The sequence below is a fragment of the Tyto alba genome, unplaced genomic scaffold, assembly GCF_018691265.1.
Source record: "Tyto alba isolate M040663 unplaced genomic scaffold, T.alba_DEE_v4.0 Super-Scaffold_39, whole genome shotgun sequence".
Classification (NCBI taxonomy): Eukaryota; Metazoa; Chordata; class Aves; order Strigiformes; family Tytonidae; genus Tyto; species Tyto alba.
The window spans coordinates 7,691,061-7,712,781 of NW_024881314.1; the positions used below are offsets into that span (position 1 = coordinate 7,691,061).

At 50.0% G+C, this 21,721-nt stretch overlaps 3 protein-coding genes across 7 annotated transcripts; 1 reads left to right on the forward strand and 2 right to left on the reverse strand.

Annotated features, from left to right (window-relative positions):
* Positions 1-54: 54 nt before the first annotated feature.
* On the forward strand, positions 55-3,674 carry MRPS7 (mitochondrial ribosomal protein S7). 2 transcript variants are annotated; one of them, XM_033002363.2, is made up of 5 exons: positions 55-136; positions 735-926; positions 1,239-1,302; positions 2,169-2,336; positions 2,894-3,674. In XM_033002363.2, the coding sequence occupies exons 1-5, from the start codon at positions 81-83 to the stop codon at positions 3,113-3,115; spliced, it is 702 nt and encodes a 233-aa protein (XP_032858254.2). In that variant the 5' UTR covers positions 55-80; the 3' UTR covers positions 3,116-3,674. The 2 variants fall into 2 exon arrangements, with proteins under 2 accessions (XP_032858254.2, XP_042658344.1); XM_042802410.1 differs by lacking the exon at positions 55-136 and adding an exon at positions 222-327.
* A 181-nt stretch (positions 3,675-3,855) lies between these two features.
* MIF4GD (MIF4G domain containing) lies at positions 3,856-10,953 on the reverse strand. Of its 3 annotated transcripts, none has more exons than XM_033002365.2 (6): positions 10,792-10,953; positions 8,216-8,352; positions 7,328-7,437; positions 6,883-7,038; positions 6,046-6,138; positions 3,856-4,842 (listed from the first exon to the last, which is right to left on the reverse strand). In XM_033002365.2, the coding sequence occupies exons 2-6, from the start codon at positions 8,295-8,297 to the stop codon at positions 4,615-4,617; spliced, it is 669 nt and encodes a 222-aa protein (XP_032858256.1). In that variant the 5' UTR covers positions 8,298-8,352; positions 10,792-10,953; the 3' UTR covers positions 3,856-4,614. The 3 variants fall into 3 exon arrangements, with proteins under 3 accessions (XP_032858256.1, XP_032858255.1, XP_032858257.1); XM_033002364.2 differs by lacking the exon at positions 10,792-10,953 and adding an exon at positions 10,448-10,743; XM_033002366.2 differs by lacking the exon at positions 10,792-10,953 and adding an exon at positions 9,451-9,909.
* Positions 10,954-11,637: 684 nt separating this feature from the next.
* Positions 11,638-21,511, reverse strand: SLC25A19 (solute carrier family 25 member 19). Of its 2 annotated transcripts, none has more exons than XM_042802408.1 (7): positions 21,481-21,511; positions 20,721-20,868; positions 20,053-20,208; positions 19,150-19,320; positions 18,003-18,186; positions 16,728-16,858; positions 11,638-15,495 (listed from the first exon to the last, which is right to left on the reverse strand). In XM_042802408.1, the coding sequence occupies exons 2-7, from the start codon at positions 20,844-20,846 to the stop codon at positions 15,295-15,297; spliced, it is 969 nt and encodes a 322-aa protein (XP_042658342.1). In that variant the 5' UTR covers positions 20,847-20,868; positions 21,481-21,511; the 3' UTR covers positions 11,638-15,294. The 2 variants fall into 2 exon arrangements, with proteins under 2 accessions (XP_042658342.1, XP_032858252.2); XM_033002361.2 differs by lacking the exon at positions 21,481-21,511 and adding an exon at positions 21,101-21,191.
* Positions 21,512-21,721: the final 210 nt, after the last annotated feature.

Genomic DNA, 21,721 nt, shown 5'->3' on the forward strand with positions numbered 1-21,721 from the left:
GGGGGCGGAGCCAAGACGAGGACCGCCCCCCCCTCCCGCGCGCTCCCCGCCCCTGGCCCCGCCCCGAGCGCGGCGGGAAGATGGCGGCGCCCAGTGCGGCGGTGCTGAGCCGGCGGCTGCGGGCCTGGCTGCCCCGGTAAGCGGGGCCGGGGGAGCGGGCGGCCGGGCTGTCTGCGGGGGTCGGGGAACCCGGCCCCTACGCGTGGGGTCCGCTGCGGGGGCGTGTGCTGATCCCCTGTGGCGGAGGGGCATAAGATGTCTCGGTACCCCCCCACACCCCGTGCCGCTCACCAAAACACACTAAAAAGCCGCCTCCTGCTGCGAAAAGTTAGTAAAATCCCAGTTTAAGGTACTCGCCCCCCTCCCACGGGAACAAAATAGTATTTATTCAAGCCACCCACAACCTGGGACCTCACGGTGCGGGGTGAGGCCTGTGGGCCGCTCGGCCCGGGGAAGGCTCGTCCGTGGGTGCAGGCAGGGAGGCGAGCTCAGCCCCCCCAGTCCGGCCCAGCGCTCCCAGTCTGGCCCGTCTCTTTGGCGAGGGGATTGCCTGATAGTTCTGCAGCAAAACTTGTGCCTCTGGCTCTGCTGCAGTAGAGAAGCAGTGACGGGGAGGAAGGCGGCAAAGCCCCTCAAGTCTCAAATGTCCTTCTGAGACATGTTCGCATCTGTCCACGTCCCCATCACGACAGCATGCATGTCAGTTTACAGCCCTCCTCTTCTTGTTCTTGCAGGCTGATGCAGGTGAGATGGAGTCGCTACAACCCCAGTTTCTTAGAGCCAGAAGTGAACAAAGAGTTCTATCAGAAACCTTGGGAGGAGCTGTCTGAGGAGGAACGGGAAAAAGCGGAGCTTAAGGCTGTTCAACCCATAAAAGCTGCTCCTCCCAGTCTCTCCACCTCTGTGTTCAGCGACCCCATGATCAGGTCAGAGAAAGCATCATCTCCTCCTCCGTTACAGCTAGGTCCCATGGAGCCAAAATGGTTGGGAGCTGTGCTGTCCTCCTCAGCCTTTACTTGCTGCGCTGCACATTGCCTTCTGTTGCAGCACAATCCTTTTATTTGGGTTAATCTTTTCCCACAAAGCCAGTCCATTGACTGACAGTGATTAGAGATAATTACAGCAGATCTAGCAGCACCCAGACTTAACCATGGGAACAACACAAAAGCGGGGGGCTTATTTGTGTGGGTGATAAAATCAGAATTTAAATCAGATTGCATTTGGCTTTGTGTTTACAGTAAATTCACCAATATGATGATGAAGAATGGAAATAAAGTGCTGGCCAGAAGCCTCATGTCTCAGGTGAGAAATCAAGTTTCTTCTCACTATTATGTTAAAACAATATAAAATGGAAGGCTGGGATGTCAAGCCCACTGGAATTAGGAATTAGCAGAACTCAGGTCATCTCTGCGATCCTAATGCATTTCCCTCTGCACACACACATTATTCTCACCATTATTTATCTGATAAGATTCACATTTTGTACAAGCCCCAACCTCGCTCAGCTCACAGACCAGGTGGTGATAGCTTAGTGGATAACGTTCTGTTTCCACTCGTCAGTATCTCTTAGACCTTATGTACTGCATAATCTTGGAGAATGTCCTTAAAAGCATAATTTTCTCAAAAGATCTTCCTTCCAGCTCTCTTTCATGCCTTATCTTCTGTGAAACTTGCCAATGAAGTCCCACAAATGTGTCACCTATATGACACAGCTCTGACCCCTGCTCTTACCTACAGTAACTGCTATTAGCCAGTCATCTTATCTGGTGTTTTCCACCCTTGAAAGCCCTTGAAACAGGGACACACATTGCCCAAATGTTCCCTAAGTAACTGCTGATTCCTTGTGACAAAAACACACAGGCTCTGGGCTCTTGAGTCCAGGCTTTGGAGGGGAAGATGCTTAGCGCACACAAACTTGTATTCCTGTCTCCACTTTGTCCCTGCCCTTCCCTGGCTTCTGACCCAGGTTTGTGGTCCTCAGCCTCCTGCCTGATAAAGAGACTGAAGAGCTGGAGGAGGATGAAGTAAAACTTGAGTTAGAGAATCTCAACTTGCCTGTTGCCTATAGGGCTAGAAAGCCAGCTGCTCAAGTGAAAATGGGGTACTTGTAAAAGTCATGGAGTGGGATGATCTGTCTGGCATGTCTCCTTTCTTATCTTTGTCCCAAGACTCTAGAGGCCATTAAGAGGAAGCAGCTGGAGAAGTACCACAAAGCTCCAGAAAACGAGAAGGAGACCATTGAATGCAACCCTTATGTCATTTTCCACCAGGCTCTGAAAAACTGCCAGCCCATCATTGGGCTCAGCAGCATCACAAAAGGAGGGAAAACCTACCAGGTGAAAACGGGGGCCTGGGAGCACATTTGGTCGGGAGAGAATTAGCTAGGGAAGCAGATGAACTGGTTTCCACCCCTTCAGTTTAAGGTTTCCTCTCCTTAGAAAGAGAGTGACTTTGCAATCTGGATTAAAACAGCACCTAGAAACTCTGTCCAAGATCAAGACCCCAGCCTGTAAGCATGGTAATTCCCCTATCAGCAGCAGTCTCTGCTTTTCTGACCAGTTAAGAGGGGGAATACACCGCAAATTTTGTTCAAGGAGACAGAGATCAATGATGGGCAGCAAAAGAATTGCCAGTCCGGGGACTACCAGTCCCATCCTCTGTGCTGCATTGTGTTGCCTGGGTAGAGTTCCTAAAGCCCTGGGGCAGGTCAGCATAGCAGAAAAGGTCAACTAGATACAATGAAGTATTTAAAACATGAGCAGATCCTGTCTCTAAGTATGGGCTCTGCAACACTTGAGACCTGCATGACCTCAGCACCTGTATGACTGTTGGGGAAGAGCAGGTTATTGCACCCTCACAGTTTGATACCTGTTATGGTTTAAACCTTTCCCAGGTCCCGGTCCCTCTGAAGGACAATCGGAAGCGGTTCCTGGCCATGAAGTGGTTAATCACAGAGTGCAGGGAGAACAAGAACCGTCGAACGCTGATGCCTGAGAAGCTCTCCCAGGAGCTGCTCCAGGCCTTCAACAACGAAGGGCCCATCATCAAGAAGAAGCACGTGCTGCACAAGATGGCAGAGGCCAACCGGGCTTACGCCCATTTCCGCTGGTGGTAGGGACGCTGTGCACCGGCCACGGTGCCACCAGCCCCACAGCCTGGGGAGCAGAGCTCCAGGGCTGCCCGCCTGGGAGGAGCTGGGGACAAGAGGGAAAGGTGGAAGATCCCTTCCAGATGGCTTCTGAACTAAGCCAGGGAAAGCTCACCTGATCCCCACAAGGTTCATTTCCTTTGTGCTTGCTTGGATGGGGGAATCTGAAAGAGTTACCGACCCCTGCACGGATACTCTAGTTATTTCATAATCACTTTCCTGTGAAGACAAGCCTTAGACGCTTTTCTCAGAGCAACGCTGTACAAAATAATCTCCCACTTACCTGTTTCCTGGGGACTTGTAAATCTCTGCTCCTGTAATCAGCAATGGTTTTGGCTGCACAGCTAAGAGCAGAGCTGCATTTTTTTCCACATTATAACCAGCCTGAGCGGGATTGGTACAAAAGGCAATAAAAGGCCCTTTTCGATTTTTGGTTCTGATCATCAGCAACATTGTCTGCACAGATTTGATGGGAATGCTAACAAAAAATAAAACCAGTTTTATGGGGAAGGTTTCTCAATTCCAACCTTTTGTCTCTGTTGCTCAAATCTCACACTGCACGTTCCAACTGCCCTGGTTGTGTAAAGCCACACTGACGCTACACCGGAGGAGAAAATGAGTATCATAGCCTTAAGGCTTCAGTCAGGAGCAACCTTTAAGTATTGTTCATAGCTCAGCAGCTGCATAGAGAGAAAGCAGGGCACCTGTTGGTGGAAAACTTTTATTAGAAAAAAATCCTTCAATATACTATTTTGTTTCCTTTCTTCCTCTCCCATTGTTGTAAGAAACATACCATAATTAAAACTCCCTAAATTCTGAAAAAACAAGACAGTTATTGTATAAAACTTACAAAAACCTGTTCTTAGCTACATGTGCTCAGGGACCTGTCCTGCTGCAGGCTGCCTTGGAGCAAGTATTGGTGGCTTGTGACCCGAGGGGGAGGCTGTGTGCGTGCAGGTGCAGCCAGCGTGCTAGAAGGAGTCTCCGAAAAAGAGCACTTTGTTGAGCTGTTTGCGAGGCCACAGTGTTTTCTGCGACTTGTCCCAGAGAACCAGGTATAACCTGAGGTGTGAAACATTCCCTCTCCGCCTCCCGCAGCTTTGCTGGCTCTCAGGTGAACCAAAATGTTCTCAGCCTAAACTGTGCTTTCCTTAACGCCTATATAAAATGCTGGTTTGAGCTAGAAGACTTCATTGCCCATTGCTGGCAGCAGCCCAATATTAGACAAAATCAGTGGGAGAACTTGCTGAGTTAAATATGCCCTGCCCTTCCCACCTCTACAAACCTTCAAAGTCAGGCCAATGCCAGTTGCAGCCTGACAGTTACATGCCCAGAGGCTCTAGCCAGTATAAATCCTATTTACAGGAAGTGCTAGCAAAACATTAACGTGAAAAGAAATTCAAACTTGGCATGAAGCTTGCTGGTGAAAGTGCCGGGGACATCTCTCCACCTCTGCTGTAGAGAGGTTAATCCATCACTTCGCTGTAATAGTATTTCTGGGCAGCGTCCGTCATCTTCCAGTCGGCAGCCCGAAACTCGATGATCTCCAGCAGCAGGAGCTGGGACAGGGAGCTGAGCCCCTCCTGCAGAAGGAATCCATCTCGGAGGAGGGAAAAGAGCTCATCCATCCGCTGGGAATTCATCTTCTCCAGCTGCTCGCCGATGCGATGGAGCTGTAGGACCAAGCAGTCCACCTTCAGAAGGAAGAGAAATAGATGGCTGAGTACAAAGGAATGGAGAGCTTGGGCACATCTCTGCAGAGGTCCCCATCAGTCACTCATGGACCAACTCATCCTGGTCCTTCTGGATTTCCAACAGGTGACAGTTCTGCATCCCCCGAGCCACTGTGACAGGAGGCAGGAGAGGCCGAATGTCTCTTCTGGCAAAAGCGCATCCTAAACTCCCTTGTTTCTCAGAAAAAAATGCCAGAGAAATGCACCTGCAACAGGTGGAAAAAAGTTATTTCCTGCAGGATGTCCAAGAGATGATGGCAAGGCTGACGCTGAGGCCAGAGCAAGGAGGTGTCTCCAAGAAGAGGGGGAAGTGGTTGGAACATGTACTAAAGCTTTTAAAAAGTCCGGTGATTTGCAGGAAACAGAGGCACTAACTGAGTCTTTGGAAAAGACGGGAAAGTCGATGGGCTGCAGGGGTGGAAAGGTTGTGCTAAGATAAACCCAAAGGGCCCATCCAAGGGCCCCTACACCTTACAGGAACCCCTCGCCTGAGGGGTGACTCTGCCATGCCCCATGCAAGTTGCCGCACACCCAGATGTGTGCGAAGCTCCAGCTCCAGCAGAGCCTCCTCCAACCCGCTGGGGTCTGGCGCAGCATCAAAGCTGCGGGCCCAGGCAGGTGAGCAGCAGCTACACCAAGCATTGCACAGCACGCCCCGGGACCTGCGGGGACACAGAGCTGCTCTGCACACCTGCAGTCACTCTGCCGTCACCTCCCGCGGCTGTGGTGCCTCGGCAGGTCGGTGTGACAGCTCCTTTTCCAGATATCCACCAACCAGGGCTGCTGGAAAAACAGCTGGTTTCTGTGAAAATGGGAGAGAGTCATTGTCTGCATTTTTCTCACATGATGGGAGGTGAACCTGCGTAACACCGGACAGTCCCTGCTTCAAGGGACAGCTGGGCTGCTGCATCTCCAGTGACAACGTTTGGGCAACAGGGAGAAAAGCTGCCGCAAGGGAGGATGAAGGGAGTCACAACCAGCACCTCCATCCTGCTTCCTTCTGGGCTGCAAACCCTCCTGCCTGGCAGGTCTCCTTCCAGCACGTGCCAGGGAGGCAGCCCTCCCTCCTTGGCACCAGCACCCTCTGCATCCCTCTGGGCTCTGATTTTTGCTGGTCCTTGGCAGGACAACAGGCGCAGTAGCAGCCCTCTTCCCTGTGCTCACCTCTTCCTCCTTCCGCAGGCTGTCGGGCTGTGCCAGCCGGAACAGACAGTCATAAACGGGGTTCACCAGAGCCATCATGGGCATGTTGTTCACCTGTAAGGAGGCAGGAGCCATCATCAGCTTGGGGCCAGAAAGGGAGGAATCTGCAGCTATTTTAAATAGTCGTTCCCTTGCTGGTCTTCAAAGGAGAAGGGAACAGAATTTAGTTGTGCTGCCAAATGCTGTATTGGTGGGATTTACATGACAGACCAGACGTTCAAGTCTCCAGGAGCCAGAAAGGCTGAACAAGTGATGTAAAACCACATATTTTTAAACATAAGCAGGTAGTCATGGGAAACACATTTGTTGCAACAGCATTTTTCCTGCCTGCAGCTCTACTTGCATCATTTTTACATCTACTCCAAGCAGGCATCCAAGTACACACGCTGCAGCAAAGGCTTGCAAACAACTCTGTCAGTATGTAAGCTAGAAATTATGTAAGCACCCATGGATGCCCCACCAGGACCCTGTAGCAACTAAACTAATCCGATCTGGGACATTTGGGAGCAGGCAAATCAGAGGATTTCTAACACCAGGTACAAAATGAGGAAGCTCAGACTCTGCAACTGTTCCCAGAGATGGCTCCCCCTCTCCAAGCCTGTTTGCTCACCTGTAGGTAGCATTAGCCCTGGCAGCATCCTTATGCTGAGAACTGGCTCTGGCCCCCACTTCTGAGCCACGGCCCTGGGGCTCTGTACGACACCCATCCAACACCCCTGCCTTGGCATCGTTGGATGCCCAGGCCCTTCTGGCACCCCTAGGCAGCAGCAGCTGGGTGCTCCTGCTCCAGCTCCTTACCCTCAGGTAGTCAAAGATGTTGCAGATGAAGGTGACGTAGCAGATCCATGCCTGGAGTGAGCGGGTGCGCAGCTCCTCCCTGTCCTTGTACTCCTGCTGCAGCCGGTTCAGCAGGCTCCTCCGGAAGATGCTCTGGCCGACTTGTTTGCTTTCTGCCTACGAGCCCACAAAAGCAGGATGGAGTGATGAAATGCGGGTGTGAGAGGATGCTACTTGGGTGATGTAGGACCACACAGATACCCTCCTGTGGTTGCCCAGAGAGGCAGGAAAGCTGCAACTTGCCAGCTGCTTGTCTGGGTGCTGTCACTGCACAGGGCAAGCAGCAGGAGAGGGAAGTTGGCTGAGGGGTCAGAGCGCAGGGCTGGGATGAAGCCTCTCCCGGCCCAGCCAAGTGGCAACCCACAGAGCTTAAGTGTTTCACTGTCTGGACACGAGGAGCTCTCACCTGGATGATGGTGTAGCAGATGCGCCCTGCCTCCTTGCTGAACACACAGTCTTTGAGGGACTGGTCCACTATGATATTGGCCACTTTCTCCAGGTCCACGTTGCTGGGGTCTGCAGGGAAGAGAAACACTGTCAGGACCCAGCACCCTTTGTGTCCTGTTTGCTTTGGGATACCTGGAAAGCAACTGAGGTTGGCGCAGGGGCTGATACAACCATATTATAAATGTGCTCACTCGCACATCAAGAGTCACAGCCCCTCTTGCACAATAGCCACTTTGGAGATACCATCTCCAATGGTGTGCGGTCCTCCCAGGCTGGAGACACAGCCATCACGATAGGAAAGCAATGGAGGAAGAGTAGATAATACGGGAAGCAAGAAGTTGAACTGAATCTCAAATCCCAGCACTGCTTCCAAGTTGCATCAGCGGGAGCCAGATGTGCAAACTCCCTCTGGGCTTGGAACAGAGATGTGACTGGTGAGCAGGAGACGTCGGAAGGATGAGATGGCCCCGCAGCGGGTAGGGGCAGAGGGCAGGAACTAGGCACTGGAGAGGGGTGAGAGGCCAGGTCTGAGGAGAGATGCTAGGTTAGAGCACGAGAGGAGAGTACTCCAAAATCAGAGAAAACCTCAACAATAAGAACCAGGAGCTGAGTTTGAACAGCTGCACCACTAAACACGAGGGAGAAGGTGAGAGCTGGCAACAACAATCAGGGAGCAAAGACCTTATCAGAGAAGATTCACCAGCAGGACCCAGTCAAGGATGAACAGAGTTTAGGAAACAGCTTTTCTATGCTTAGCAATCGGTGTTCCTTAAAGGGGTCCAAGCATCCAGCCTCATCTGCCAGCCAAGCTGCACGTGGCAGAGGAGCTAGTAAAAAGCCTGCTGACCTTTGAGGGCTGTTTTCAGCAACTTCTGAGTCTCAGTGTCGAACGACTGTATTTTATACTCTTCTTTGCCAGTTTCCCCCATGACTGGCTTCCTCCAAGGACAAGAGTCAGGGCAACTGATGGGCTAGTGACAGTCCCTAGGGAAAGAGCACACACAACTTAGTTGGACAGAGAGGCAGACCTTCACCCAGCCGTTTGGCAAATCCCATCTAGTGCTGGAGCACAGGCTGTTACCCTGACAGTGCTCCACCCCAAGGAAACTCCTCTGTTATTAGGCCACCCAACTCCAGCCCTAGATCTGAGCAAAGCCTCACTCCCACATCTTTTTAAGCCTTGTGTCCTACCAGCCTATGATAAGAACTCATCTTCAGAGCCTTTACATTTTTCTGATATGAAAAATGTGTTGCAGTCTGTTGATCTGCAGGTTCAAAGTGGACAGCACATCAAGGCAGCCTCAAAATCTACCTATTTCACCTCAGAAGGAGGAGCAGCCACTCCCTTGTGCCTTTGAAACACCAATTCAGCTGGTTTCACACAAAAGCCTGGAAAGAATCAAACCCAGCACCTAAGCATCCAACGCACACTCGCCAGAGTGAGCAGAGCACTTCTCCTGTGCTGGAGTCAGACTCCCTCAACTCCCAACGAGACACAACAAGCTCTGCAGCCAAATCCCCAACAGCAACAGCTCCCCATTTCATCGCCCTGCAGTCAAGCACAGCTCTCTGCAGTACCAATGGTGCTCCTAAATAGTCTCTAGATTAATTTTCCTCTGCTTCATGATACAGTGAAGACAGCAAGAGGGTACGCACGGCACAGAGAGGAAGGGCTTGCTTTGACACACGCACGAGATGATCTGCTGGATGCAAAATGCCAGCTGGCCAGACCCGCAGCACAAACACGAGAAGGCAATCGGCCAAATGAATTTTGCCAGCTTGTCGAAATTCCTGGGCCGTTACTCACCTCTCTCTGCAAACAGGTCCCTGCTGGGATCAAAGCCGAAGAGCCCATCGCCCTTTAGAGGCACGGGACACGTATTTGTAGGCAGCCCGACCCCTCGGACACATCACGGGCCACGAAGACATGGTACAACATGTAATATGTAATAACTCAGAGCAGAGAGCAGATCTCACTGGTGGGTAGAGGCCTGCCTCTGCCCGCCCCACAAGGCCCAGGGCAGACCTTGCCCCATGGGGGTGACAACCTGCTCACTCAGCTCTCACAGCCGAAGCTCTCACCTGCGCAGGGTTACCTGCCCTGGGACCTACACAGAGGTTTCTTTCCCAGATGGATTCACAAGCAGCTTGGGTGCCCTCCGTGCCACGTCTTGGTTAGCAAACGCCTTCCCATCTGACCTCTCCTCCTTCTGCACCGTCTCTCTCCCTCTGTACCAGCACTCAGGACATCCTGCACTGCCAGCGGAGCGGCCTGAGCTCGCCAGCAGCCCTGTATCCCACCGGCAGTATCGCCGCACAGAGGGAACCTGGCGAGAGCTCAGCACTGCATGCAGCGAAGCAAGAAGTGCCCAAGCCCGTCTGGCAGCGTCTCTGCTGCCACCACCCAGCACCTCTCCCGGAGCATCCATCCCCACGGCTCCCCAGGGACGGGCACGGCTGCTTTGAACTGCTGTGCCAAATAACCCTGCCCAGAGCAAACCGGACTGCCCGAGTGTAAAACCAGCCAGGCCTCATCTGCACTAGAGATCCTGCTGCCAGGACCACCCTGCTTGAAGGGCTGGTGGCAGTGGGTGACACTGGGCACAGTCATTTGTGGGTACCGATTCCTCCACTGCAAGTGGTCCCCGCTAGACGAGCTGTCCTGGGGACTGACGTGGTTGGGATTAGCACCCTCAATCTGCTGGGTCATACCTGGTGGGACGGGCTGGATGTGCCCGGGTCATCACAAGGAGAGGGAGAAGAGCAGCGGGTCTCCTCTGCCACCCCTGAGCATCTGCCCCGGGGCCACCCGAGAGGCACTACCAGCCACCCGGGACACCCGTCCCACCCGTGCCGAGCTGCAGGTGGAACCCACCCAGCGCCAAGACGCCTCCTGCCCGGAGTACCTGGGCTCCCCCCGCTGCTGCCTCCCCTCACCCCAGCCCCGCCGGGAAACCTCTCCGCCGGCGGCACAAACCCAAGGGCCCCCGGGACGGAGTGAGCAGCAGATCCCGGGGGAAAGCAGCCCACCCGCGGCCCCCGGGCAAGGGCAGGGGGAGCCGGGCGCAGCCCCACCGACCTGCCGGCCGCCCCCGTTGGGTCCTCTGGTCGCCGGGGCATCGCCGGAGCGTCCCGGGGCCCGCCGCCCCGGCCCCGGTTTCCTCTTAGGTCATTTCCTCGCCCGAGCCGGGGGAGGGCCGGGCCGGGCCGGGCCGGGAGAGCAGCGGCAGCGCCACCGCCTGCGACCGCCGGGCCACGGCGGCCCGCGGGGCTCATCCCCGGTGCTCCCGCCTGCAACCCCGGGCACGGCCGCCTGCTCCCCCGGGAACCCCCCCCCCAGGGACGGCCGGCTGCCCCCCGGTCCCCCCCAGCCACGGGCGGCTCCCCGGTCCCTCCCGCCGCCGGGCTGAAGGCAGCACTTACCCCTCGGTCCCGGTCCCCTCGGGGCTCCCCCGCCGAGCACCGGTCGGGCTCTCCCGGTGAAAGCTGCACCGCGCTGCCGGTCTCCGGGTGAAAACCGCGTTTAATCCGCCCTCCCCTCCAGGGCAGGGCAGGCTGCAACGGAGTGGCATAAAAAAAAAAAAAAAAAAAAAAAAAAAAACAAAACCAAAAAAACAAAAACACAACAAACCCACAACAGGAAAAAAAATTAAATCAGGAAAGGGGAGATGCACTAAGCCAACTCACTACAAGAAGAGCCGAGTATAGTATAGCATACTTTTCTCTAAACTCCCAACCATTTCACAGGGGAAGACCCCTCTGGGGGTGAAGCCTTCGCAGCGTTTAGAGGACAGCAGAGCAGCCAGGCTGCTGAAACCAGAGGACAGCCTCAGGAAACGCAGAATGAGCAGTTTGGGAACATTTTCTGCAGCGCTGTGGGGCCTGGCTAAATACAAAACAAGCCTGAACACATCCCCCACGGGTGCACGGCTCGGGACCAGCCCCCACGGCTCCGACAGCCCCTCTCGGGCACAGCGGCGGGTCTGGGCCGAACAAATCCCCTCGGTGGGGTTCTCAACAGCCCTACCCAAAGCATCACCCCATAGCCCAGAGGGGATGGGACGGTTCTGCCTCCCGGTGAGGAGCACCCGGGAGCCAGCGATGGGATGGGAAAACCAGATGGCTCCTGCTGGCCCACACTGAGCACCAAACATCCTCCCCTCTGGGCAGCAGGAGGGTTGCTGCTGCCCCACGAGGTCCGGCCGAGCATCAGCACTGGGGGGAAAGCAGTAAAAAAAAAACAAACAAACAAAAAACTGCAGCCAGACATGAGCGTAACAAAATATTTAATGTACCTTTTCTCAAAGGTAGGCACACGTCGTGCACAGATGCTTTCAGACAACAGCAGCTGCAAAAGATCCACTCAGGCAACAGAGCAAAATGCTGCAGAGAATTGCAGTTCTACATCACAAGAGAAACTTAACACAAATTAAATACAATCTGTTCCAAGTCCAACTGTAAAAGATTAATTTATTTCCAAAAATGATGCGGTGCCGCTCTGGATGAACATCCTGAGAACAGGACTGTCCTAGAACCTCGGCGAGTCAGCCAGTGCTGCAGGAACAGTGTGTTCATCCCAGAACTTGTGCGTGGATGCTCTCCCGTGCCAGGCCAGCTAAGAGGGCTGGTGGATCCCCTAACAACCTCAGTGCAGCCTGACTTGAATGCTTTGCCTGCTAAAGTGCTTTTGGACATTCTGATGGTAAAAGGCACTAGAAGAAAACAGATGCAATTGCTGAGCAAGTTGTGAGGTGAATTTCAGGCAACGCAAATCCCCGCTGATAGGATTACATCAGAGTGAAGTCCCAGCCATCCCAAAGGGCAAACTCTGGCGCAGTCTCACAGCGAGTCACTCACTGCGTTGAGTCACTTGAAACTGAACCGGTGCACAGAGTTTCTGAGAGCAAATCTGTCCCAGCATGTGGGAAAACAAGGTGACTACAGATCTCTCCCATCTCTCACTCCTCTAATTCTAGGAAATTGAGCTTCAAACAGCATGTGTTTTGCCAGAGCAGCATCAGAAATAAGACCTGTCCTCCTAATGCTTTGCACTAAACCACTCTCATTCCCAAAGGGAAAACAATATTCCCATTACAGTCCTTTCCCCAGCAGTGACTCCCAGTTAGCCAAGTCCATGCTGGAAATTTATGAGACAGATGCTGCTGACCAGAAGTGAGTGATGAAGACTGTTAGATGCAACTTCTCATATTGTATAGTTGCGGTTGTTATTTCTTTCTCTTTCACTCACTAGAAGACCAGGTGCCTCTATGGGCCTGTAACATTCACAACTAACAGCCCAGAGCGATACATAAACCAGGCTGCATGCCTAAAGCCTTCTGACCAGGGAGGGTCATCCACAGCCTGGCCCAGACTGGCCCAACTTGAACTCCGACTGTGCCACCTGTTGGACAGAGGCAAGCTCATTTAACAGAGAGTAGCTACGGAAGAAAACTATCCCAGAGAAGAAAAGCAGCTCTATACTCTCCACTGCTGCCCTTGCTGTGGAGCAGCCAAGTTGCATGCCCCTACAGCTGTGTGCCTGCTTCACCTCAAGCTCCACAGCACACTCAAGGAACATCAGCTTATCAGACCAGAGTTTTCAGTTCTTTATTCATAACCCCTGTGACAACCAAAGCATCTCACCCCCTATTTCAGAGGTTGCAAATCCCACTGCCGAGTTCCTAACCAGTTTCTCCCTGTTTTGTGCAGTTTAACAGCAGCTCTTTGACATGAAGTGGAAAACAGGAGTTTTGTAATGTTTAGACAGGATGGATGGGTCCTGATTTCCTATGGAAGCCTAGGTCAGCACAGAAAACTTCCTGCTGTGGCCAGTCCTGTCCCTGCTAACCATGACAGCATTCCTCTCTACCAGCAGCCAAAGGACAGTAACAATCCCAACCTATCTGTGTCTGTTTTGAAATGAGGTATTTCTCTCCCTCAGAAGGATGTCATGAGGCTAAGTTCATTACTGTTATGATGCCTTTCCAAGAACAACAGATGAACAAATAAAGGCAAAGTATTGTTAAGAAGATTATGGGGAAATCTCAGAAGAGCCTAACACAGGAAAATGCCAATAGAATTGAGACACTTCGAGAAACTTTACTTCACATTCTTTCCATTTTCTCCTCTAAGCAAAAGTGCCCATTTTTAGCGTACATGCAGCTAACACTCCCTCTTTGAGGTTCACATATCAGCCTCCTGTCTGACACCATTCAGTGAATTTAATCTTACGTAGCTCTCCGTCATCTGCAGTGAAACAGCCACTTTGCACACCAAGATCTCAAACCACAGCAGACACAAAGTTATTTGGCCTGGGCTTCCAAGGAATCTCTTTACATACCTCAGCCACCAGTGAAACAGCTGCTCTTTAAAAACAGCCTCTCACAATAGTTCAGGATAAGTGAGCAATGCTGATATGCTCAAAATTGCCAGAAGAAGTTACGTCAACAGAATGGAATTGGTCACACTGGAATCTGGCCAGACCATTTGGGATTAGCACCCTGAATATCACAAAAGAGCCACAAAAAGCTCTGCATTAAGAAAACTACCATCAAACCATCCTCTAAATAAATGTAGTGCTCTGCCCTATCCACCACTTGCCAGATGACTTTTTTATCTCAGTGGCTCTTCCTCAGAAGTCTGCCTTTCACACACTCATCCAGCCACACCCTGCTCAGCTTTCAAAAACAGAATAAAAGAGGTGGAAGAAAGTAATTCTTCTATTTTTCCCTGTTATGTAAATCGGAATTGGGTTTGGGGTTTTTTTTTCAACCACCCACAAAACCTTTGAAACTCCAGAAAAACACTTCTCCAGCTCCAATTCAATCATCCTTTTCTTGTCAAACTCCATGCTAAGCCAACCAATTCCAATTTCATGTTCAGACCTCTCACTTCCACTGATCTTGTCAAAACATTTTCATCTGTTAGCACCACTATAGGACTGAGGTTCAGAAATGTTTTGAGGCCACTACAGAAATACTTGCTAGAAACATTCAAAGGTGGTTTTAAAAAAAATAAAATACATTTACTAGTTTCCACAGGACTTTTCCTTCATTATTCCATCTTAGACTAAATATTTCTAAAACTCTATACAACATTTGTTACTCAGGGCACTGAAGCAAAGAACCCTGAAGTAAGAATTGGGCTTGTGCGTTGAATCCCCTTAGAGTGGGGTTCTTAACCTGCAGGTCTACTTGTAAAAACCATGACTGAGGCAGTGCAAAACCCTGAGAGATGTATGGCAAGATGAGGAGAAACAGGCACTCAGGATACAATCAAACTCTCCAGAGTTAAAGAAAGTTTGGGTCAGCATGATTCACTAGAAGTTTCTGTGTTTAAGGCGGCTGAAAACGCACAGCCAGCAGGTGGTAATCAAGAAGCAGCAGCTGGCAGCAAAGAAAAGGAAAATCAAAGGTCTGTGCACATTAAAGAGTTTTTAACTGACTTCACAGCAGCAGGATAGAGCTACCTGTGCAACACAGAGAAAAGACTATGGTGCAAACAGCAGGTCACAGAGCAAGAAAACAAAGCTGTGCGGATGCAGTGATAGGGAGTGATGTTAGATTGGTTAAACTAAGCCAGGATTCCTCCCTGTGATCCAGGGCAAGGAATTCACCTGCTTTATCAGGTGCCTTTCCAGAGCACAGTCTTTGCTAGGTAGTTGTCTGCTTGGTTCCCCCCTCTCCCCACTAAATGTGTGCTGATATTAGAGGAGACAGAGAAAAAAAGTGCTCAGCTGAACAGCTTCCAGCAAAGCAGTTCAGTATCTTCAGCAGAACTGCAGTCGCCTTCTCCTTCTGCTTGGTCCCGGGAGGTGATTTCCTACAGGCTGGTGGAGCTCTGACATTTCCAACATGCTCATGACAGAGCAGAGCCATCAGTTCACCCTCCTTCAGGAGACAACAGGTAGCCGCATATATGCCCCCTTCAGCCTTCCTTCCTCGTAGTGCTGTCGGTGGTTTTGAGGGCACACAGCAGGCTGCAGAACAGCTCATACCAAAAGAAGACAAGGCCAGTAGAGACAGCAGCCTTCAGCAGGCTGGGCGAGAGGCCCTTAAAGAATCCACCTGGGCCCTCCTCTCGCATGATCTGCCTTATGCAGTCCAGGAGACCCCTATAGATCTGTACCTGGGAGAGAAATGTCAAAAAGGTTAAACAAGAAAACTCCTGGACAACTTACCTGGAAAAGAACATAGAGATCCCCAAACTATACCACAGAAACATAATCCAGATGTGCAGCCTGGAGATGCCTTTCTGGCTATTATTATAACTAACCGAAAGTTTGAGACAGCCAGTTTGTAGAGACTAGGGTAGAAGAAAAGTACATTTTTTGCATCAGCAGTGGCTTATGCAGATCATTCTAACTAAATGGCCATAAAATCTTTATGCTACAACAGCATATATTATTTGTGGTACAAGCTTGTGAAGTAATTATTTCAGATTGTGCTGCTACTGTTTTCCATCCCCTTCACTTTCTAAGGAGGGACAACTTTTCAGTTTTCTGACAGAAAGAAAACACAGCTAGAGCACTTAGAAGTCCCTAAATGAACCATCTGCAAGTCATTGTGTCACTGTGAAGGGTTAACATCTTGTGACACATCAATGCTAAGAACAAATTCTGTACCTCACTGGAAGAGGAAAAGCATTCAATGCAATGGGTTAAAACTTCAAATTCCTACCCCAGTTTCTTGAGGTACAGACTGATTTGCTTCTCAGATCCAAGGAATTTGAAGGAAAAATTTCCACATTTCACATAAAAAAAAAAGATAGTTCCTTGAAAGATCTGTATTTGCTTTACAGCTTATTTCAAGGTGGTAAAGATGGTGCTAGAGAACACTGGAAGTATTTAATTTGCTCTGAATTTCAGGATGTTCTGGTACATAAGACACCTGCTGAACAGTTGGTGCCCATTCCTTGTATCAAAATATTAATTGCAGAAAAGGATCCTGACAGCCAGGAGATCCCAGCATAAAGTCAGTGTTACCCTTTGCTAGTAATTTGGTCCTGAATCAGAAATACCAAGATGCAACTAGAAAAGCAAAATAAATCAAAACTCCTTTGCTGGCCTAACTCATCCCCAGCTCCAAGACAGCCAACTTGATGGAGATGGATGAGAAGGCAGAGCAGAGGTATGTTGGACAATGTCATAAAATTAACCCAGGATATTCATGCAGCTATTCCCATCATCAAGCAAAACCAATGCTCAGCTCCCAGAAGCTCCCTGGGAACCACCAACCCAAATATGACACAACAGGTACCACTGGTGAATCATCACTGCATTCTGATGCAATGGACCGGCTCTGAATTGTATTGATGCAAATCCCTACTCAGGAAAATCTGTCAATTCCAACATTTCTCACCTGCCCAAAAGCTGCCCGGGCATGCTCAAAGCCACACACTTGCAGTCGTTTTTTGAACAGGTCAAAAGGGTAAGTAAGGGTTTTGCTGATGATTCCAGCGCAGCTGCCACAAACAAGGTTTTTAACGTTGCCTGAGAAGCAGAAAGGGGAGAGGATAGTGCAGAGGGAAAAAAGATTATCAAGGAGTTCTGATTAAAGTTCATGATAGGTAAGTTAAAAATCACTTTTCACAAGAAGTAAGGCTGAAAAGGCCCTTTAAAGTTACATCACCTCTTCTGCATAGTTTGGGCCACAGAATCTGTATTTTCTACATCAGGCTTGCAGTATCCATTGGAGCCAGAGTGTAACAGCTCATCTTGGTTCATGACACTGATTTATATTTTTGCTCTGCCAAGTGGCATTGCACAAAAAAACTCCTAGTCACCAAAGAACCTACCACTAGTGGATGGAAAAGTTTTTATGTCCCCAGTAAAGGCCCAGTCTCTGGAAATCTTGCACTCCTGATTCCTCAAACTGGCTTATTCTGGATTGGAATAAGTCACAAATTGGCACTGCCTGATGATTTCAGAGGCTTGAGGGAAATGGGTTTTGTGATATTAGATTATTTCCTGACAAACATGAGTTCCCAGCACAAAACCACCATCAGCCTCTGCCATCTAAAAATAAATATGCAGACATGATATGGAAAAGTCTATTTCCTCCGCTGAAGAAATTCCATTAAGGAACAACAACACGCTGATGCTGCATACACTCTCTAAGGGAGGCACTAGTATCTAGAACTGTCAAGGTGACAGATTCTCTTATAAGAGAGCTAGAATTCAATGTAAAAATATCAAATTAGGAGCTTGGAAGTTTTAAATCAGGCTAAATTAATCCTCTTCTGTAACAGCTGTGCTACAATCTGCAGGCAGATTTCCTGAGGAAATCCAAGAGTCCTGTTCCCGTAGCACTAATGAAACAGAGAAAGATCACATCAGCACTGTCTTCCCACAGTATCACTAATGTGACACAGCTCAAGAAAGAGTACCCCAGCCTGTGACACTTCACTTTCCCACCATGGTTATTCCATAACATGAGCTGTTTATAAACTTCCTGTACTTATTTTTGCAACATCTGTGCAGAGGTAAGAATAAGAGAAGAGAAATTGAGATACTTTTCAGACTTTGTATCAAAAAGGGTGATAGGACAGAAAACTGAGCTTATGTCATTCTCCCAAACTAGCATTCATCCTCTCTTTCTCTTCAGACCACAGACATCACTGTCCCAAGTACCTACCTCCTTTCTTTCCTTCAGCTGGAATCACCCATTCAGAAAACTGCTGCAGGATGTTGTAGAAGGAGAACTGGAGACCAGCATATGGAAAGATAGCAATAATTGTGGGGGTCAAACCTCTATAGAAAGTGCGAGGCCCTTCTGTCTGGTACATCATCACCACTGCATGGCGAAGGTTGCGATAGATCTAGGCAATAAAGAAGGGGGTGAACCTCTAGTGAGACAGGCTTAAAAACAGCAAACCAAAGGTCAGGTTATTTCCCAGTAACAAGGATAGGCATTTCCCACTGCCTAAAATACAATGGACTGATTTTCAGCACAAAGCAAGGAACAAAGTGATTTTGCACATCTTCCTGTGGTATTCTCAGCTAAGCCCTTGCGCCTCTTATAAATAAGCTGACAACCTAAACCTACCTCTGAGCCACAAGGGACTAACTGAATGAATGATTGTTAGCTCTGCACTGAAAGACTGACACTGTATCCCACATCCAAGCTGTACTTCTGAGGGAAAGAAACAAGGCACAGAGTTGAGGGCTGTGGCCTGAGACCACCTCCATCACAGACACTTATTTTTCTCTTAACTGCTCTGCTTGCTCCTGCAACAGAATTCATGGAATATATATTGTGATTTTACTACAGGTTAAGTCAAAACCCAGAAATGGCTCTTATACAAACCCATATGGGTCTAGCTATTACAGACCTAGTCAGCATGGAGACCAATTCTTGCACAAATAAGATGAAACACAGGTGAAAGGTGCCTGGCCTCAAGTATCACCCCCATCATTATCTAAACACGACTCTGTGAAAGTGGAAAATTTCAAACACGCAATGTTTGACAGACTGGGATTGCATTCTATAAATGGCCAACAGGCAAAATGAAAATTGAGTTATCCTGTTAAGAACAGTTTCTCCTTTCTGGATCACGTCAGGAGTCAAACACAATCACGAGCAGCAAAACATAATTAAGGAAGCTGTGTCAACAGCACAGAGGATAACTTGGCAACAGTGCAAACATTGCCCAATAACAGCACCTGCTCCTTTATGCTAACCTACAAACTGCTACATACTTTCCAAACCTCCTGTAGTCATACACATGAAATATTGCTACTGCTACAGGTGATAATTCCAAACACTGAATCCTCAATCATACCTTAGGCTCACCCTGCGCCGCAAAGCGGGTGCGTAGCGTGTCAACAGGTTGAACTGCAACAGTGGCTGTACAAGCAGCCAGTCCACCACACACAAAGTGCACAAAGGAATCACGGGCATCGTAGGAGGTGACGTTGTGCACCAGTTTTGTCAAGCTTTCAAATGCCATGAACTTAAAGAAACAAACATACACAGGTCAAGGAGTCAATCCTTATCACTGACATCGATCTCCCACTCCTCTCTCATTTTACCACAAGAGCTCCACCCAGTGCTTGTAACCACCTTCTCCCTCTGTCCTTCAAAAGTCCTCCCAATCTGTTGGAGCGTGTGCTCAAAGAATACCTCCTAAAAATCACTAAGCAGGCCAGGGAATCCTTGCATTTCAAATTGTGAAAAACTCATTTTAATGCTTTATATGTCCTAAAGAGTATCTGCTGTATTAAAGATAATGTGTCCATTAATCTTCCACCCACCTCTCATTAAGTATGTTGATAGTATTTACAAATTAAACATAACAATGCTGTGTAAAACACCATCATCAGCTTCACTGATTTCCTAACAAGCTGTTAGTCAACAGTGTGAACAAAAGCAAAAAACTACACAGAAGTGGAACATAAACAGCTAAGCCAAGAAAAAACTGGGTTTGTCTGTGACACCAGATATGGACAGAACTCAGTTTGCTCTAGCTGTGCTCCAGGCTGCCCAGGCAGGTCGTTCAGCAAGATCAGGAATATTACCTTAGGAATTATACATCAGCATTATACAACTACACACCTTTGAGACTGGAGCTCAGTACAGTTTAAACCTGGACCTTTTTGCATCTGCCCATGCAGCTAGTCTGAAGAGGAGCAAAGCAGAGTTGTATGTATGTATGCTATGTCCAGGTGATGTCTGGTCAGCTTACCTGAACAGCTCCATAGCCAACTGAAAGGAACTGAGCAGGAACATGGCCCTTCCAGAAGGCTACCAACCCCTCTTCCTGGAAGATGCGCTGTACAGCTTGCAAGATGCCATGATACTTAGCCCCTGGGTTTCTGGGGGAGAGCTGCTCGATCTGAAGCTGGAGGAAAACAGAAAATATTTTCAATTCCATGTCACATGTCAACAAGGTTCAAGTGTCCAATTCAGGAATTCACAACCCTGTCAACCAGCCAATGTCAAGAGGTGACATTCTGCCTTCCCACAGAATCACATCTAGAACAGACAGGGATGTTATTTACATAGAGCTCTAAAAGAATAAAAACACACATGCAACACAATGGTAATCAGTAGGGATGATGATGAAATTCTGTTAAGACAGTGGAGATCATTCAGAAAAACAGAGAAAGAGAATAAACTATGAAAGACACAAGATCCCATTCAAACACACAAGTTAAGTTATATAAACAGAAGCAGCCGACACAAGATAGCCCTACTGCCTTGCATAACCTGTATGCAGTGCAGGTGAGGGCTGAGGGGCAGATGTAGTGCTTTCTGGTTGCACAAGTGACCTATCCATCCAGGACAAGATCAGCCCTGCTCTGTAACTGCTTCCTTCACCCTCCGTCCCTGAGCATGCCACGAGGAAGGTACCTGAAAGCGGATCTTGATGACATCCAAGGGACTGATAAGGACCCGAGTGACAAAGCCAGATGCTGATCCTGCTGCAGCTGCTTCCACCGAGGAGACGCACTTGGCCTCAGGGTCATAGCCGACCATGCCTGCCTGGTGTCCCCGCAGCCTGGGCAGGGGGACAGGGGCCCCAGTGAGCCCTCCCGCTGAGCCTAGAGGCTCCTTCCCACACCGAGCCTCCAGAGCCTCACCCGCCTTATCTCACAGGCACCCCCTCCAGAGCCGCCCTCACCCCAAAGGCCCACAGCCCCTCCTCTTACCCCAAACCCCTCCCTCACTCCAAGCGCCACACAGACACCCCCCCTCCCCCAACAGCCTCCCCCCCGCCCCGCGGCAGGCACCGGAGCTCGGGTATGGAGCCAAACGGCGGGCGTGGCCGCCGGCTGCGGTCCGCTCGCGGCGCAGGCCCCGCCGGGACGCTCTCACCCGCCCGCCGGCGTCTCCGCGCCGCACTGCGCCTGCGCGCCGCGGGGGGCGCTGGGAAATGTAGTCCCGCGGGCCCCGCCCGGGGGTGCGGAGCGCGGTTTCCGAAATGGCGGGCGCGGCCCAGAGCACGTTGGGATGTTAAAAACGGCGCCCGCACCAGCGGCGCCCGGGCGGCCGACAGTCAAGGGTGCGGGGGTTTAGGCCTTTTCCGCAGTCCAGCACCAGCTCTGCCGACCCACACGCCAAAGCCAGTAAGTGGAAAAGGAAAACACCCATAAAGAAATCACTTGCTTACAGCAGTTCTTCCACGCTGGCCTTAGCCTTGACATTTTATAATCACAGTAGCAACAGACATTTTTCTTCCCTCTGTAAAACACAAGGAAAGGAAGTTTTTCTAAACTTTTCAGTAGAGATCCAATAGCACACAGTTTTGAGCAACACTTTGTTACACCATTACAAAAAAGCCAAGAGCTCTGAACCACTTTGCAAACTGTTTCTATATTGACTTTACTGGCACAAACAAAAAATAAAGAACT